Source organism: Chiloscyllium plagiosum, chromosome 25, assembly GCF_004010195.1.
Source record: "Chiloscyllium plagiosum isolate BGI_BamShark_2017 chromosome 25, ASM401019v2, whole genome shotgun sequence".
Classification (NCBI taxonomy): Eukaryota; Metazoa; Chordata; class Chondrichthyes; order Orectolobiformes; family Hemiscylliidae; genus Chiloscyllium; species Chiloscyllium plagiosum.
In genome coordinates this window covers 16291108-16303532 of record NC_057734.1, presented here as the reverse complement: position 1 = coordinate 16303532, position 12425 = coordinate 16291108, and the positions used below count along the sequence as shown (strand labels likewise).

General features: G+C 42.7%; 1 protein-coding gene across 1 annotated transcript in view; it reads right to left on the bottom strand.

Annotated features, from left to right (window-relative positions):
• Positions 1 to 12425, bottom strand: part of LOC122562603 — a 242224-nt gene that overhangs the window by 122864 nt on the left and 106935 nt on the right. The window contains exon 15 of the mRNA XM_043715583.1: positions 7684 to 7767. Coding sequence (XP_043571518.1) covers positions 7684 to 7767 — 84 coding nt within the window. The remainder of the gene's footprint in view (positions 1 to 7683; positions 7768 to 12425) is intronic.

Below are 12425 nucleotides of genomic sequence, written 5' to 3'. Positions count from 1 at the left end.
CACATTTAACGTCGGTTCTGATGAAGAATCATAGAGATAGAGTCATGGAGATGTACAGCTCAGAAACAGACCCTTCGGTCCAACTCATCCATGCTGACCAGATAACACAATCTAATCTAGTCCCATTTGCCAGCACCCAGCCCATATCCCACCAAATCCTGCCCATTCATATACCCATCCAGATGCCTTTTAAATGTTGCAATTGTACTAGCCTCCACCACTTCCATTGGTAGCTCATTCCATTCACGTACCACCATCTGCGTGAAAAGGTGCCCCTTAGGTCTCTTTTATATCTTTACCCTCTCACCCTAAACCTATGTCCACTAGTTCTGGACTCCCCCACCCCAGGGAAGAGACTTTGTCTATTTATCCTATCCATGCCCCTCATGATTTTATAAACCTCTATAAAGTCACCCCTTAGCCTCCGATGCTCCAGGGAAAACAGTCCCAGCCAATTCAACCTCTCCCTATAGCTCAAATCCTGCAACTCTGGCAACATCCTTGTAAATCTTTTCTGAACCCTTTCAAGTTTCACAACATTCTTCTGATAGGAAGACCAGAATTGCACACAATATTCCAAAAGTGGCCTAACCAACACCCCTGTACAGCCGCAACATGACATCCCAACTCCTGTACTCAATACTCTGACTAATAAAGGAAAGCATACGAAACGCCTTAGAGTCATAGAGATGTACAGCATGGAAACAGACCCTTTGGTCCAACTCGTCCAAGCCGATCAGATATCCCAACCCAATCTACTCTCACCTGCCAGCACCCGGCCCATATCCCTCCAAACCCTTCCTATTCATATACCCATCCAAATGCCTCTTAAGTTTTGTAATTGTACCAGCCTCCACCACTTCCCCTGGCAACTCATTCCACACATGTACCACCCTCTGCGTGAAAAAGTTGCCCCATAGGTCTCTTTTATATCTTTCCCCTCTCACCCTAAACCTATGTCCTCTAGTTCTGGACTCCCCAAAGCCAGGGAAAAGACTTTGCCTATTTACCCTATCCATGCCCCTCATATTTTTGTAAACCTCTATAAGGCCACCCCTCAGCCTCCGACGCTCCAGGGAAAACAGCCCCAGCTTGTTCAGCCTCTCCCTATAGCTCAAATCATCCAGCACTGGCAACATGCTTGTAAATTTTTTCTGAACCCTTTCAAGTTTCACAACATCTTTCCGATAGGAAGGAGACCAGAATTGCACGCAATATTCCAACAGTGGCCTAACCAATGTCCTGTACAGCTGCAATATGACCTCCCAACTCCTGTACTCAATACTCTGACCAATAAAGGAAAGCATACCAAATGCCTTCTTCACTATCCCATCTACCTGCGACTCCACTTTCAAGGAGCTATAAACCTGCGCTCCAAGGTCTCTTTGTTCAGCAACACTCCCTACGACCTTACCATTAAGTGTATAAGTCCTGCTAAGATTTGCTTTCCCAAAATGCAGCACCTCGCATTTATCTGAATTAAACTCCATCTGCACTACTCAACCCATTGGCCCATCTGGTCCAAATCCTGTTGTAATCTGAGGTAACCCTCTTCACTGTCCACTAGACCTCCAATTTTGGTGTCATCTGCAAACTTACTAACTGTACCTCTTATGCTCGCATCCAAATCATTTATGGAAATCTTCATGATTCTTCACTATTCTATCTACTTGTGACTCTACTTTCAAGGACGTATGAACCTGCACTCCAAGGTCTCTTTGTTCAGCTGCCCACAGAGTTCTAGGGTACACCTGATCAGGTCCTGGGGATTTATCCACTTTTATGCATTTCAAGACATCCAACAATTCCTCCTCTTGTAATATGGACAATTTTTAAGACGTGACCATCTTTTCCTCTACATTCTATATCTTCCAGTCTGGTTGGTTGGTGGAAAGAATGAATCCGGCTGGTAGCTGGAAGAAAGGGTCGGTCAGAGGAATAGAAGGGAGGGTGGGGGCTGGATCGGTAGTCGGGGATGGGAAGGGAGGTTATTTGAAATTGGAGAACTCAATGTTGAGTCCTCTGAGCTGTAGGCTGCCCAGGTGGAAGAGGAGATAACGTTCATCCAATTTGTGGTCTAATTCGCTCTGGCAATGGAGAGATCGAGGATGGTCATGTCAGAAAGGGAGTGGGAGAGGGAATTAAAGTGGGCGGTGACTGGTAGGTCAGGTTGGCCCCTGTGGTCACTGCTAAGATGCTCAGTGAAAGGTGCCCTGAGTTTATATTTGGTCTCACCGATGTAGAGAAGACCACATCGAGAGCACCTACTAAACTATGTTGGAGGAGAGGCAGGTGAATCTCTGTCTCACCTGGAAGGACTGTATGGGACTCTGGATGGAGGTGACGGGGTGGCGTGCCAGCAGGTTTTGCATGTTTTACGGTTGTAAAGGACGGTACCATGGGGTTTGGGGGATTGGTGGGGAGAGTTGGGCCAACCAAGGATTGGTGAAGGGAACAGTCCTTGTGGAAGGCAGAGAGGAGTGGGTGGGGAAGATGTTTTTGGTGGTAATGAACAATTCACCTAAGTGTTTAAGGATGATATGTTAGATGAGGACAAGGGGGACCCTGTCTTTATTGCATTTGGAGCAGGGAAGGTTTAGAGCAGTTGAGTGGGGAATGGAGGAGGTGCAGTGGAGAACTGTCTGGATGACAGAGGGGGGAAAGCATGTTGTTCAAAATAGTTGGACATTTGGGAATGCTAGTCTAAGCAGATGTGATGGAGGCAGAGGAATTGGGAAAACAGGATGGAGTTCTTGCAGATACTTGGTTGGAGGAGGTGTAGTCCAGGTAGTTATGGAAGTCCGTGGGTAAACATCCATCTGTAGACTGTCATTGGAGATGGAAACAAAAAGGACAAGAAAGGGGAGGGCGGTGTCCGAGATGGACCAAGTGAATTTAAGGACGGTGTGGAAGCTGTGGGTGAAGTCGATGAACTGCTGCAGTTCAGCATGGGTGCAGAATGCTGCACCAATGCAGTCATTGATGTAACGGCGGAAGAGTTGGGTCACAGTCCCTGTGTAGGTACTGAAGAGGGACTGTTCTACACAGCCGACAAAGAGCATAGCTAAGGCCCATCCAAATGCCCATGGCCACCCTCTGGATTTAGGGGAAATGGGGAGTTGAAGGCAAAGTTCAGTGAGGTGGAAAGGGTATTGGTGGAGAGGGACTGCATAGGTTTTTTGGAGAGGAAGAAGCTGGAAGCCTGAAGGCCATCCTTGTATGGTATGGACATGTATAAGGACTGCATTTCCATTGTTAAGATAAAGTGCTGGGGGCCAGGAAACTGAGGGTTATTGAAGAGGTGGAAGGCATGGTTAGTATCACGGACATGGGTAGGAAGTATCTGGACTAAAGGGGAGAGGATGAAGTGAAGATAGGAAGAATTAGGTATGGTGGGGTGGGAGCAAGCGGAGACAATGGGTCAGCTGGAGTAGTTGAGCTTGTGGATCTTGGGGAGCAGGTAGAACCGGGGGCAGTGCAGTGCTGGGGGGCTATGAGGTGAGGCAGTGGAGGGGAGATCATCGGACGAAACAAGGTCACACACAGCGTGAGTGATTTTGGCCTGATGGATCATGGTAGGGTTGTGGTCAAAGGGGAGGTGAGACGTGGTGTCGGAGAGCTGGTCTTCTGCCTCTGTGACATAAAGGTCTGTCCTTCAGACTACCACTACCCCACCTTTGTCAACGGATTTGATGGTGGAAAGGGGATTGGTGTGGAGGGATTAGAGTGCTGCGCGTTTGGAGGGGTGAGGTTGGAGAGGGTGAGGAAGTTGAATTCAAGTTTCTTCTTTGGTAGGATTTGAACCTGTGTTACCAGATCAGGGAATGAGGGGGCAAGTGGATAGGTAGAGGCAGCACCCAGAGAAAGAGAAAGACAGAGATATATGAAAGGGATAATAGGCCAGGACAGAATCAAAGTTGAATAAGAAGTAGTTAGAGCTACAAATGAGAGAATGGGTGAATATATTCCATAAGATGTGATAATGGGCCTAAAATTATGTGAAAAGAGGTGTTAAACGCAACCCATGCTATAACAGGTGTGGAGTGGGTACAAAATTTGGAAGGACGGAATCAGGCTGTAAAATTATTGAACTCTATGTTGAATCCTAGAGGCTGTACAGTCCTCAAGTAGAAAATGAGACATTGTCCTGAGAGCTTGTGCTGAGGCTTGCTGGAACACTATGACAGGAATGTTAGCCTGAGAATAGGGCAATGTGTTGAAGTGCCAGTTAAGTGGAAGCTTGGGGTTATTTTTGCTGACAGAATGTAGGTGTTCTGCAAAGGGTCACCCTTTTCTCCAATGTGATCTTCTCTAAGGAGACAGTTCAGATAGTAGGGATGCAACTAAGTCACTCTTGGTCGTGATCATGAAAATCTGCCAATTAGCATATATTCTATGCATTGGCATTCTCAGTGCTAAGAGAGGTATACAACATAATGCAATCTGTGTTAAAGGTGAAATATTCAGTAAAGTTATGAAATGAGCAGAAAATATGAAATAATAACCATGTAATTACCCCGAAGAAGTGGAAAAGAACAGGAATGAATATGAGCTTAACTGAATAGTGCTAGTCTTGTGCTAGTCAGCCAATCCTCTATCTATGCCAGTACTTTGCTCCTAATAGCATAGTATGTTATCTTATTTTGCAGCTTCCAGGGCAGCACCTTGTCAAAGGCCTTCTGAAATCCAAACAGATGACATCCATGCGCTCACCTTTCTCTAACTCATTACCTGGTCAAAGAATTCTAACAGATTTATAAGGCATGACCTCCCCTAGATCAAGCATGCTGACTCAGCACTATCTTACCATGCACTTTCAAGTATTCTGCAAACTCATTATTAACAATGGACTCTAAAATCTTGCCAACAACTGAGTTCAGTCTAAGCAGCCTACATTCTGCCTCCCTCTCTTCTTAAAAAGGGATATTACACGAGCCATTTTTCAGTCCTCTGGAACCATCCTTGACTCCAGTGATTCCCCTCCAAACATCTCTCAGCCTTGTTCTCCTGTTAATATGCTTCTTCTTCCTTGGGATGAATTTCTGCTGTGCCTCCCACATTACCTCCAGAAATGCTTACCATTACCGCTCTACTGTCTTCTCTGCTAGGCAGGCTCCCCTTCCAATCAACTCTTTCCACCTCCTCCCTCATGTCTTTGTAGTTTACTCAACTGCAATGCATCTGAGCCCAGCTTCTCCTGCTCAGGGTGAATTCTGTCACATTATGGACACTGCTCCAATGGTTCCTTCATTCTATACTCCCTCATCAAGCCAGCCTCAGTACAAATGACCAAATCCAGAATTATCCGTTCCTTAGTGGACTCTATCACAAGTTCCTCCAAATAACTATCAGGTATATATTCCACAAATTCCTTTTTTTGTAATTCAGAACCAACCTGATTTTCCCAGTCCACCTGCATATTGAAGTTTCCCATGATTATTGTAATCTTGTCTTTCTTGCATACCCTTTTTGTGTCCGACTTTATTTTCCCCCCACATTCTGACTACTGATAGGAGGTCTGTACATGATGCTCATCAGAGACAGTTTCCCTTTGCATACCTTAACTCTACTCACACAGATTCTATGCCCACCAATTCTACATCACTTGTTATCGATTTAATTTCATTTCTTACTAACAATGCAATCCAGCCCATCTGCCTTTCTTTTCGATAGGATGCAAATCCTTGGACATTTATTTCCCAACCCTGATCCCATTGCAGCCAGATCTCTGTGACACCATAACATTGCGTCCACTAATTTCAATCTGCACCACAATTTCCATTCATCTTGTTTTGTAGACTGCATGCATCTAAGACCAGCATTACGCCCTGACTGTCCCCATTCTCATAGTTATCCCCTTATCCTCTGTGTTTGAAGTTAGATTCCTAAAATTTTCCATACTCTCTGACCTATTACTTGCTCTGGAAACTTTCACAACCTCTGCTGAGCCCTCCACTTTAACTTTTTCCATATATTTCCATCCAACTGACCCCATCCACCTACTTAAAGTCTATCCACAGCCCTAGTTATGCAATTTGTCAGCACGGTAGTCCCAGCATGATTCAGATGAAACCCATACCATTGGATCAACTCCCTTGTGTTTACCTCTTTAATTTTGTTGACACTGTGCCAAGTAGCTTATGACTCAGGTAGTAATCCAGAAATTATTACTTTTTTGTTTCTGTTTTGTAAATTAATCCCTAACTAATCCCTAAATTAATCATATTCTCTCAGTAGAACCTCTTTCTTTTTGACCAAATCTTTGGTTTCTACATGATTCGTGACATCCAGATTATTCCCATCCCACTCCTAGTATCCCTGCAGTCCAGATAGATAACCTGAACCTGTGCACCAGGCAGGTAACACTGCCTTTGGGACTCTCGATCCCGGTAACAGAGAATGGTATTCATTCCCCTGACTGTACTATCCCCTATCACAGCTACATTTCTCTTTTCTCTTCCCTCTTGAATGGCTTCCAGTACCGTGGTGCTATGGTCAGTTTTCTCATCCGCCCATCAGGCCCGGCTCTCATCCACATAGGGAGCAAGAATCTCAAACATCTTAGACAAACTCAAGTGCTGAAGTTCCTTCAGCACTATCTTCTGGATCTCTGTATCAGCCTTGCTTGTAGTCTCACCCTCCTATCCCTGACCACTAACTGAATTTGAGGTAGTGAATCTAAGGGTTGTGACTGCTCCCTGAAACACAACATCCTGGTAATTCTCTCCCGTCCTGATGTGTTGCAGGATCAAAGTTCAGACCCCAGTTCATCATCTCTGAGCCACAGTTCCTCAAGCAACCAACACTTGCTACAGATGGCTACTTGCCATTCAGTGAGAGCTAATTACGCATTTAAGCCTCAATGCAATGCAATTATTTTGGGGAGCATATATTTAGCTTTGAATGCCAAAATATAAATATTTACTTAACAGTCAGAACATGTCACGTGTACCAAGGCTAGTCATTCATAGATTGGGGCATGTAATTGTATTTTGTGTATAAAAGTCATGAGTATTTATAACACAGGGGCACCGAATTAAGGTGAGCATTGTAGTGATAGAAACATTTTACACTAAGCTGTTAAACTATTCTCAGGTGTATGAAGGAGATTCTATGGCTGTATGCGGAAAAGAGTAGGGAGTCCTTCATTTAGGAGGAGAAAGTGAGGTCTGCAGATGCTGGAGATCAAAGTTGAAACTTTATTGCTGGAACAGCACAGCAGGTCAGGCAGCATCCAGGGAACAGGAGATTCGACGTTTCGGGCACAGGCCCTTCTTCAGGTCATTCCTGAAGAAGGGCCTGTGCCCAAAACGTCGAATCTCCTGTTCCCTGGATGCTGCCTGACCTGCTGTGCTGTTCCAGCAATAAAGTCCTTCATTTAACCTGGCCAACATGTATTTCACAAGCTAAATCATTGTATCAGATTAACTGGTTTCATATTACTTTTTTTGAGATTTTGCTTTGCACAAATTGGCTGCTGAGTTTGACTGCATGTGACCACACTTCAAAGCATTTCGATTGGCACTAAAGCACTTTGCTACCTTCTTTGGGTGTACATGGCCAAGAAGTTAAATATCTGTCAAATGCTGAATACCTGCCCTAAATACCGAATGAAGCATAAGGTGTATTTAATAAAAAAATACTTTAAAAGTAACATTTCAAATAACTATTGAAAACTTTTACCTGAATCAGTGTGGAATTGCACGTCCATTATTTGTACAGAACCATCACTTGATAACCTTTCATTTCTCCAAACGATAGCTAGATCTGAAACATCAAGTGATAGAGTTGTTTTTTGATTAAAATAAATGGACAAAACATTCCTTTGAAAACAAGATTTCTGTGATTTGCTGATATAGTGGTGTACTGAAGAATGACAATAATGGTAAACATTATTTGTGATGACTTGTAAGGAATAGTGCAAAATATTGACGTTGCAAAATTGGTCTTCGTAACACTGTTCAATCTGCTAGCAGTATTCACAGCATTATTTATGCATTGCCAGAAGGCCAAGTAGTTCCAGTTTTTATTTCAAGGCATTTTTAAAAATTCAGTATAATGAGGGAAAAAAAATTAGTTCTGCATGCTACCTATCTCGAAGTGAATAGGCTTGGAGAGATTTAAATCTTGACAGATTTGAATCTTGATCCAAAACCCACCAAAGAATAACAGAAGCAAATTGAATATTGTGATAACATTGACAGAAACAGGCATTCTTTTTGTGAGATCAGCTTTGCAGAACAAGAACAAATTGATAATTGTCACAGGCTTCTTCATAAAGAAGCAATTCTGAAGGAAATATTTATGGAGATGGTGAATTTGAGTTATAAGAATCTGAAAAAGTAACTTAAGGGTTGAAACTGATTAGTTACCAATTATCAGAGTTGCAAACATACCTGGTTCAAACTGGTGACTGGTGGAGTTCCACGGGGTCCCTTGTTTGGACTGAACTATTCACATTTCATATTAACGAACTGGATGAAGGAACTGAGGCCATTGTTGCTAGATTTGCAAATATCTTAAAGATAGGTGGAGGGTCAGATGGTGTTGAGGAGACAGGGAAGCTGCAAAAGGATTTGGACAGGCTCCAACAGTGGACAAAGAAGTGGCTGATGGAATACAATGTGACATAGTGTGAAGTTACGCACTTTTGTCGAATTTATAAATGGGGAAAACTTTCAGAATTCTGAAGCACAAAAATGAGTCCTGGTTCAGGATTTTCTTAAGATTAACATACAGATTCAGTTGGCAGTCAGGAAGGTAAATGCAATGTTAGCAATCATTTTGTGTTATCTGAAAATCTAGCAACAATGGCCTCAGTTCCTTCGCCCAGTTAATTAATTCAGTAAGGTGTTTGATAAGGTGCCCCAAGGTAGGCTATTGCAGAAAATATGGAGGCATGGGATTGAGATTTAGCACTTTGGATCAGAAATTGGCTCGCTGAAAGAAGACATAGGGTGATGGTTGATGGGAAATGTGCATCCTGGAGTTCAGTTACTAGTGGTGTACTGTAACGATCTGTTTTGGGGCGACTGTTGTTTGTCATTTTTATAAATAATCTAGATGAGGGTATAGAAGGATGATATAGTAAATTTGTTAATGACAGTAAAATTGGTGAAGCTGGGCTAGCGCTGAAAGATGTTGCAGATTACAGAGGGACATAGATAAGCTGCACAGCTGGGCTGAGTGGTGGCAAATGGAGTTTAATGAGGAAAAGTGTGAAATTATTTACTTTAGAAAGAGCAACAGCAGTGCAGAGTACTGGGGTAATGGTAAGATTCTTAATAGTGTAGATGAGCAGCGAGATCTCTGTGTCCATGTACATAGATCCCTGAAAGTTGCCACTCAGGTTGATAGGTTTATTCAGAAGGCATACGGTGTGTTAGCTTTTATTGATAGAGGGATTGAGTTTCGGTGCCACGAGGTCATGCTGCAGCTGTACAAAACTCTGTTGCAGTACAAAACTTGGAGTATTGGGTACAGTTCTTGTCACTGCATTATAAGAAGGATATGGAAGCTTTGGAAAGGGTGCAAAAGAAATTTTATGGAGGGAAAGTCTTATGAGAAAAGGCTGAGAGATTTAAGGCTGCTTTCGTTAGAGAGAAGAGGTTGAGAGGTGACTTAATTGAGACATATAAGATAATTCGAGGGTTAGATCGGGTGGACAGTGAGAGCCTTTTTCTTTGGAAGGTGATGGCTAGCACAAGGGGACATAACTTTAAATTGAGGGGTGATAGATATAGGACAGATGGCAGAGTAGTAGGGGTGTGGAATGTACTGCCTGCAACAGTAGTAGACTTGCTAACTTTAAGGGCATTTAAATCGTCTTTGGATAAACGTAGGATGAAATGGAATAGTGTAGGATAGATAGGCTTCACATTGGTTCCACAGGTCGGTACAACATTGAGGGCCGAAGGGCCTGTACTGCGCTGTAATGTTCTATGTTCTGTGTTCTAATTCTCAAATAGGGATGTACTCCTGAGGCTGTATAAGGCTCTGGTCAGACCACATTTGGAATATTGTGAGCAGTTTTGGGCCCTATAAGGAAGCTTGTGCTAGCCTTGCAGAGGGTCAAGAGGTGGTTTATAAGAATGATCCTGGGGTTGAGTGTCTTGTTATGCGCAGAGCTGTTGAGGACTCTAGGTCAGTACTCAGTGAAGTTTAAAAGGATAAGGGAGGATCTCATTGAAATGTACAGAATACTGACAGGCCTGCACAGAGTAGAAGTGTACTCATAGGAGAGACTAGGATTTCAGGGCACAGCCTCAGAAAGAAGGTGTAATCCTTTAGAATTGAGATGAAGAGGAATTTCTTCAGCCAGGCAGTGTTGAAACTGTGAAGCTCATTGTCACAGAAGGCTGTGGAGACCAAGTCACTGTGTGTATTTAAGGCAGGGTTAGATAGCTTCCTGATTAGCAGGGGGATCAAAGGTTTAGATTAGATTAGATTAGATTAGATTAGATTAGATTACAGTGTGGAAACAGGCCCTTCGGCCCAACAAGTCCACACCGACCCGCCGAAGCGAAACCCACCCATACCCCTACATTTACCCCTTACCTAACACTACAGGCAATTTAGTATGGCCAATTCACCTAACCCTGCACATCTTTGGATGGTGGGAGGAAACCGGAGCACCCGGAGGAAACCCACGCAGACACGGGGAGAACTTGCAAACTCCACACAGTCAGTCGCCTGAGGCGGGAATTGAACCCGGATCTCTGGCGCTGTGAGGCAGCAGTGCTAACCAAGTTGTGGGGAGAAGGCAGGAGAATGGAGTTGATAAAAATATCAGCTGTGATTGAATGGCAGAGCAGACTCAGTAGGCCAAAAGGCTTAATTCTGCTCGTATATCTTATGTTCTTATGGTCTCTTGTTAAATTACATTTCTTCCTCAAATCCCATACTGACATAGGCAAGGCCTATTGGAATATTCAGATTGAGTGGTATGGCGAGAGGTTGACAGATTGTAGCCATAACTATACTGTGTCTGTACGCATCTGCTCATATCCTATCCTGCACCAAGTCCCATGTTTCCACTCACTCACTTCCGTGTCTCTGTTGATCCACACTGGCTCCTGAACAGACCCCTGCCCCACTAACTCCCAACTCCTCACATTCTCAAACTAATTTTTAAGTTCTTCTGTCATTTTCTGCAATTCCAGCCTATAACTTGCCCACCCAATATATGTGCCTAACAGTTCCCTAATTTATTCCAGGAACTCAGATAGTAAAGGATAGAACTGGAGCTAATCTTTCTGCACTTAAATTATTACTTACAAAGCTACACATTACAAGCACATTTCCCTGACACACTAATTTTTAGTAAGTGTCCATTTAAAAGAGCTAAAGGGATGCCCAGTTAATGTATACTACTTGCATACATATAGACACAATTCATAGAGAATGAATAGGTTCTCTTCTTTAATTAAAAATGAGCTTGTATGTACAAACAACATTTCAAAACAAATTAGATCATAAAGCTCCTTTCTGTATAAAGGATTACATTGTAACACTCCCTTCTTTTAGCATCCCTAACAATTTCTTCATATGTGCATTTCTTTTTGTAATGCAATCCGACAGTTAATGAATTGCATTCAAGCACTTAAATTTTAGAACGTTATTTTCTCTGAAGCATTTGTTTCAGGCCAGCATGGTCGAACTATAGTCTTTTCTCAATCAGGCTTTTTTGTAGTGTGTAAATTAATATACACAAAATGAGTATCTATAACCTTCCTCTTCTTAATCAGTCCCTTTAGATTGAGATATGTTTCTTCAACAAGAGATAGTGGACAAATCCAATGCATGATCTGCAGACTTTGTCACACATTGGGCATTAATTCTAACTAATATTGTGGCATGAAGCATGAACTGTAACTATTTGATCGGTATATTTAACTCCTGTTGTATCATCACAACTATTGCTAGACCAAGATTTTTGCATTACCTATGATTGTCTATTCATAAAGATTGGATTAAATCTCCTGAAATAAATCCTGTTTCACTACCAGTGGTACCATTCTTTTGTTACCCTAAGTGTGAAGAAGTAGTTGCTGTCTTGTGTTCTCCTTATTTATAGCAATGATATTAGAGTTGGATATATTGGGATTAGGGCCGTTGCAGTGAGAAATTTTACATATAGGGTTTCTCAGTGAATAAGATAGTGGAATTAGCTCATTCTTATTTCATGGATTGTGGGTGTTACTGGCTAGGCCAGCATTTATTGCCCATTCCTAAGTTCCCTTGAGAATACTTCAAGTACCACTTTGAAAGACTCATTGACAATCCAGGAGTATTAGTTACCTTGATCGAAGGCCTTGCAGTTCTCAATCCGTTCCCAGTTGCTTATCAAAACAAATGCCATTTGTATGGACTGGCACAATTTTTAGATGCAGGTTGCTTCCCATCCTAATCTAATTGTGAACTGC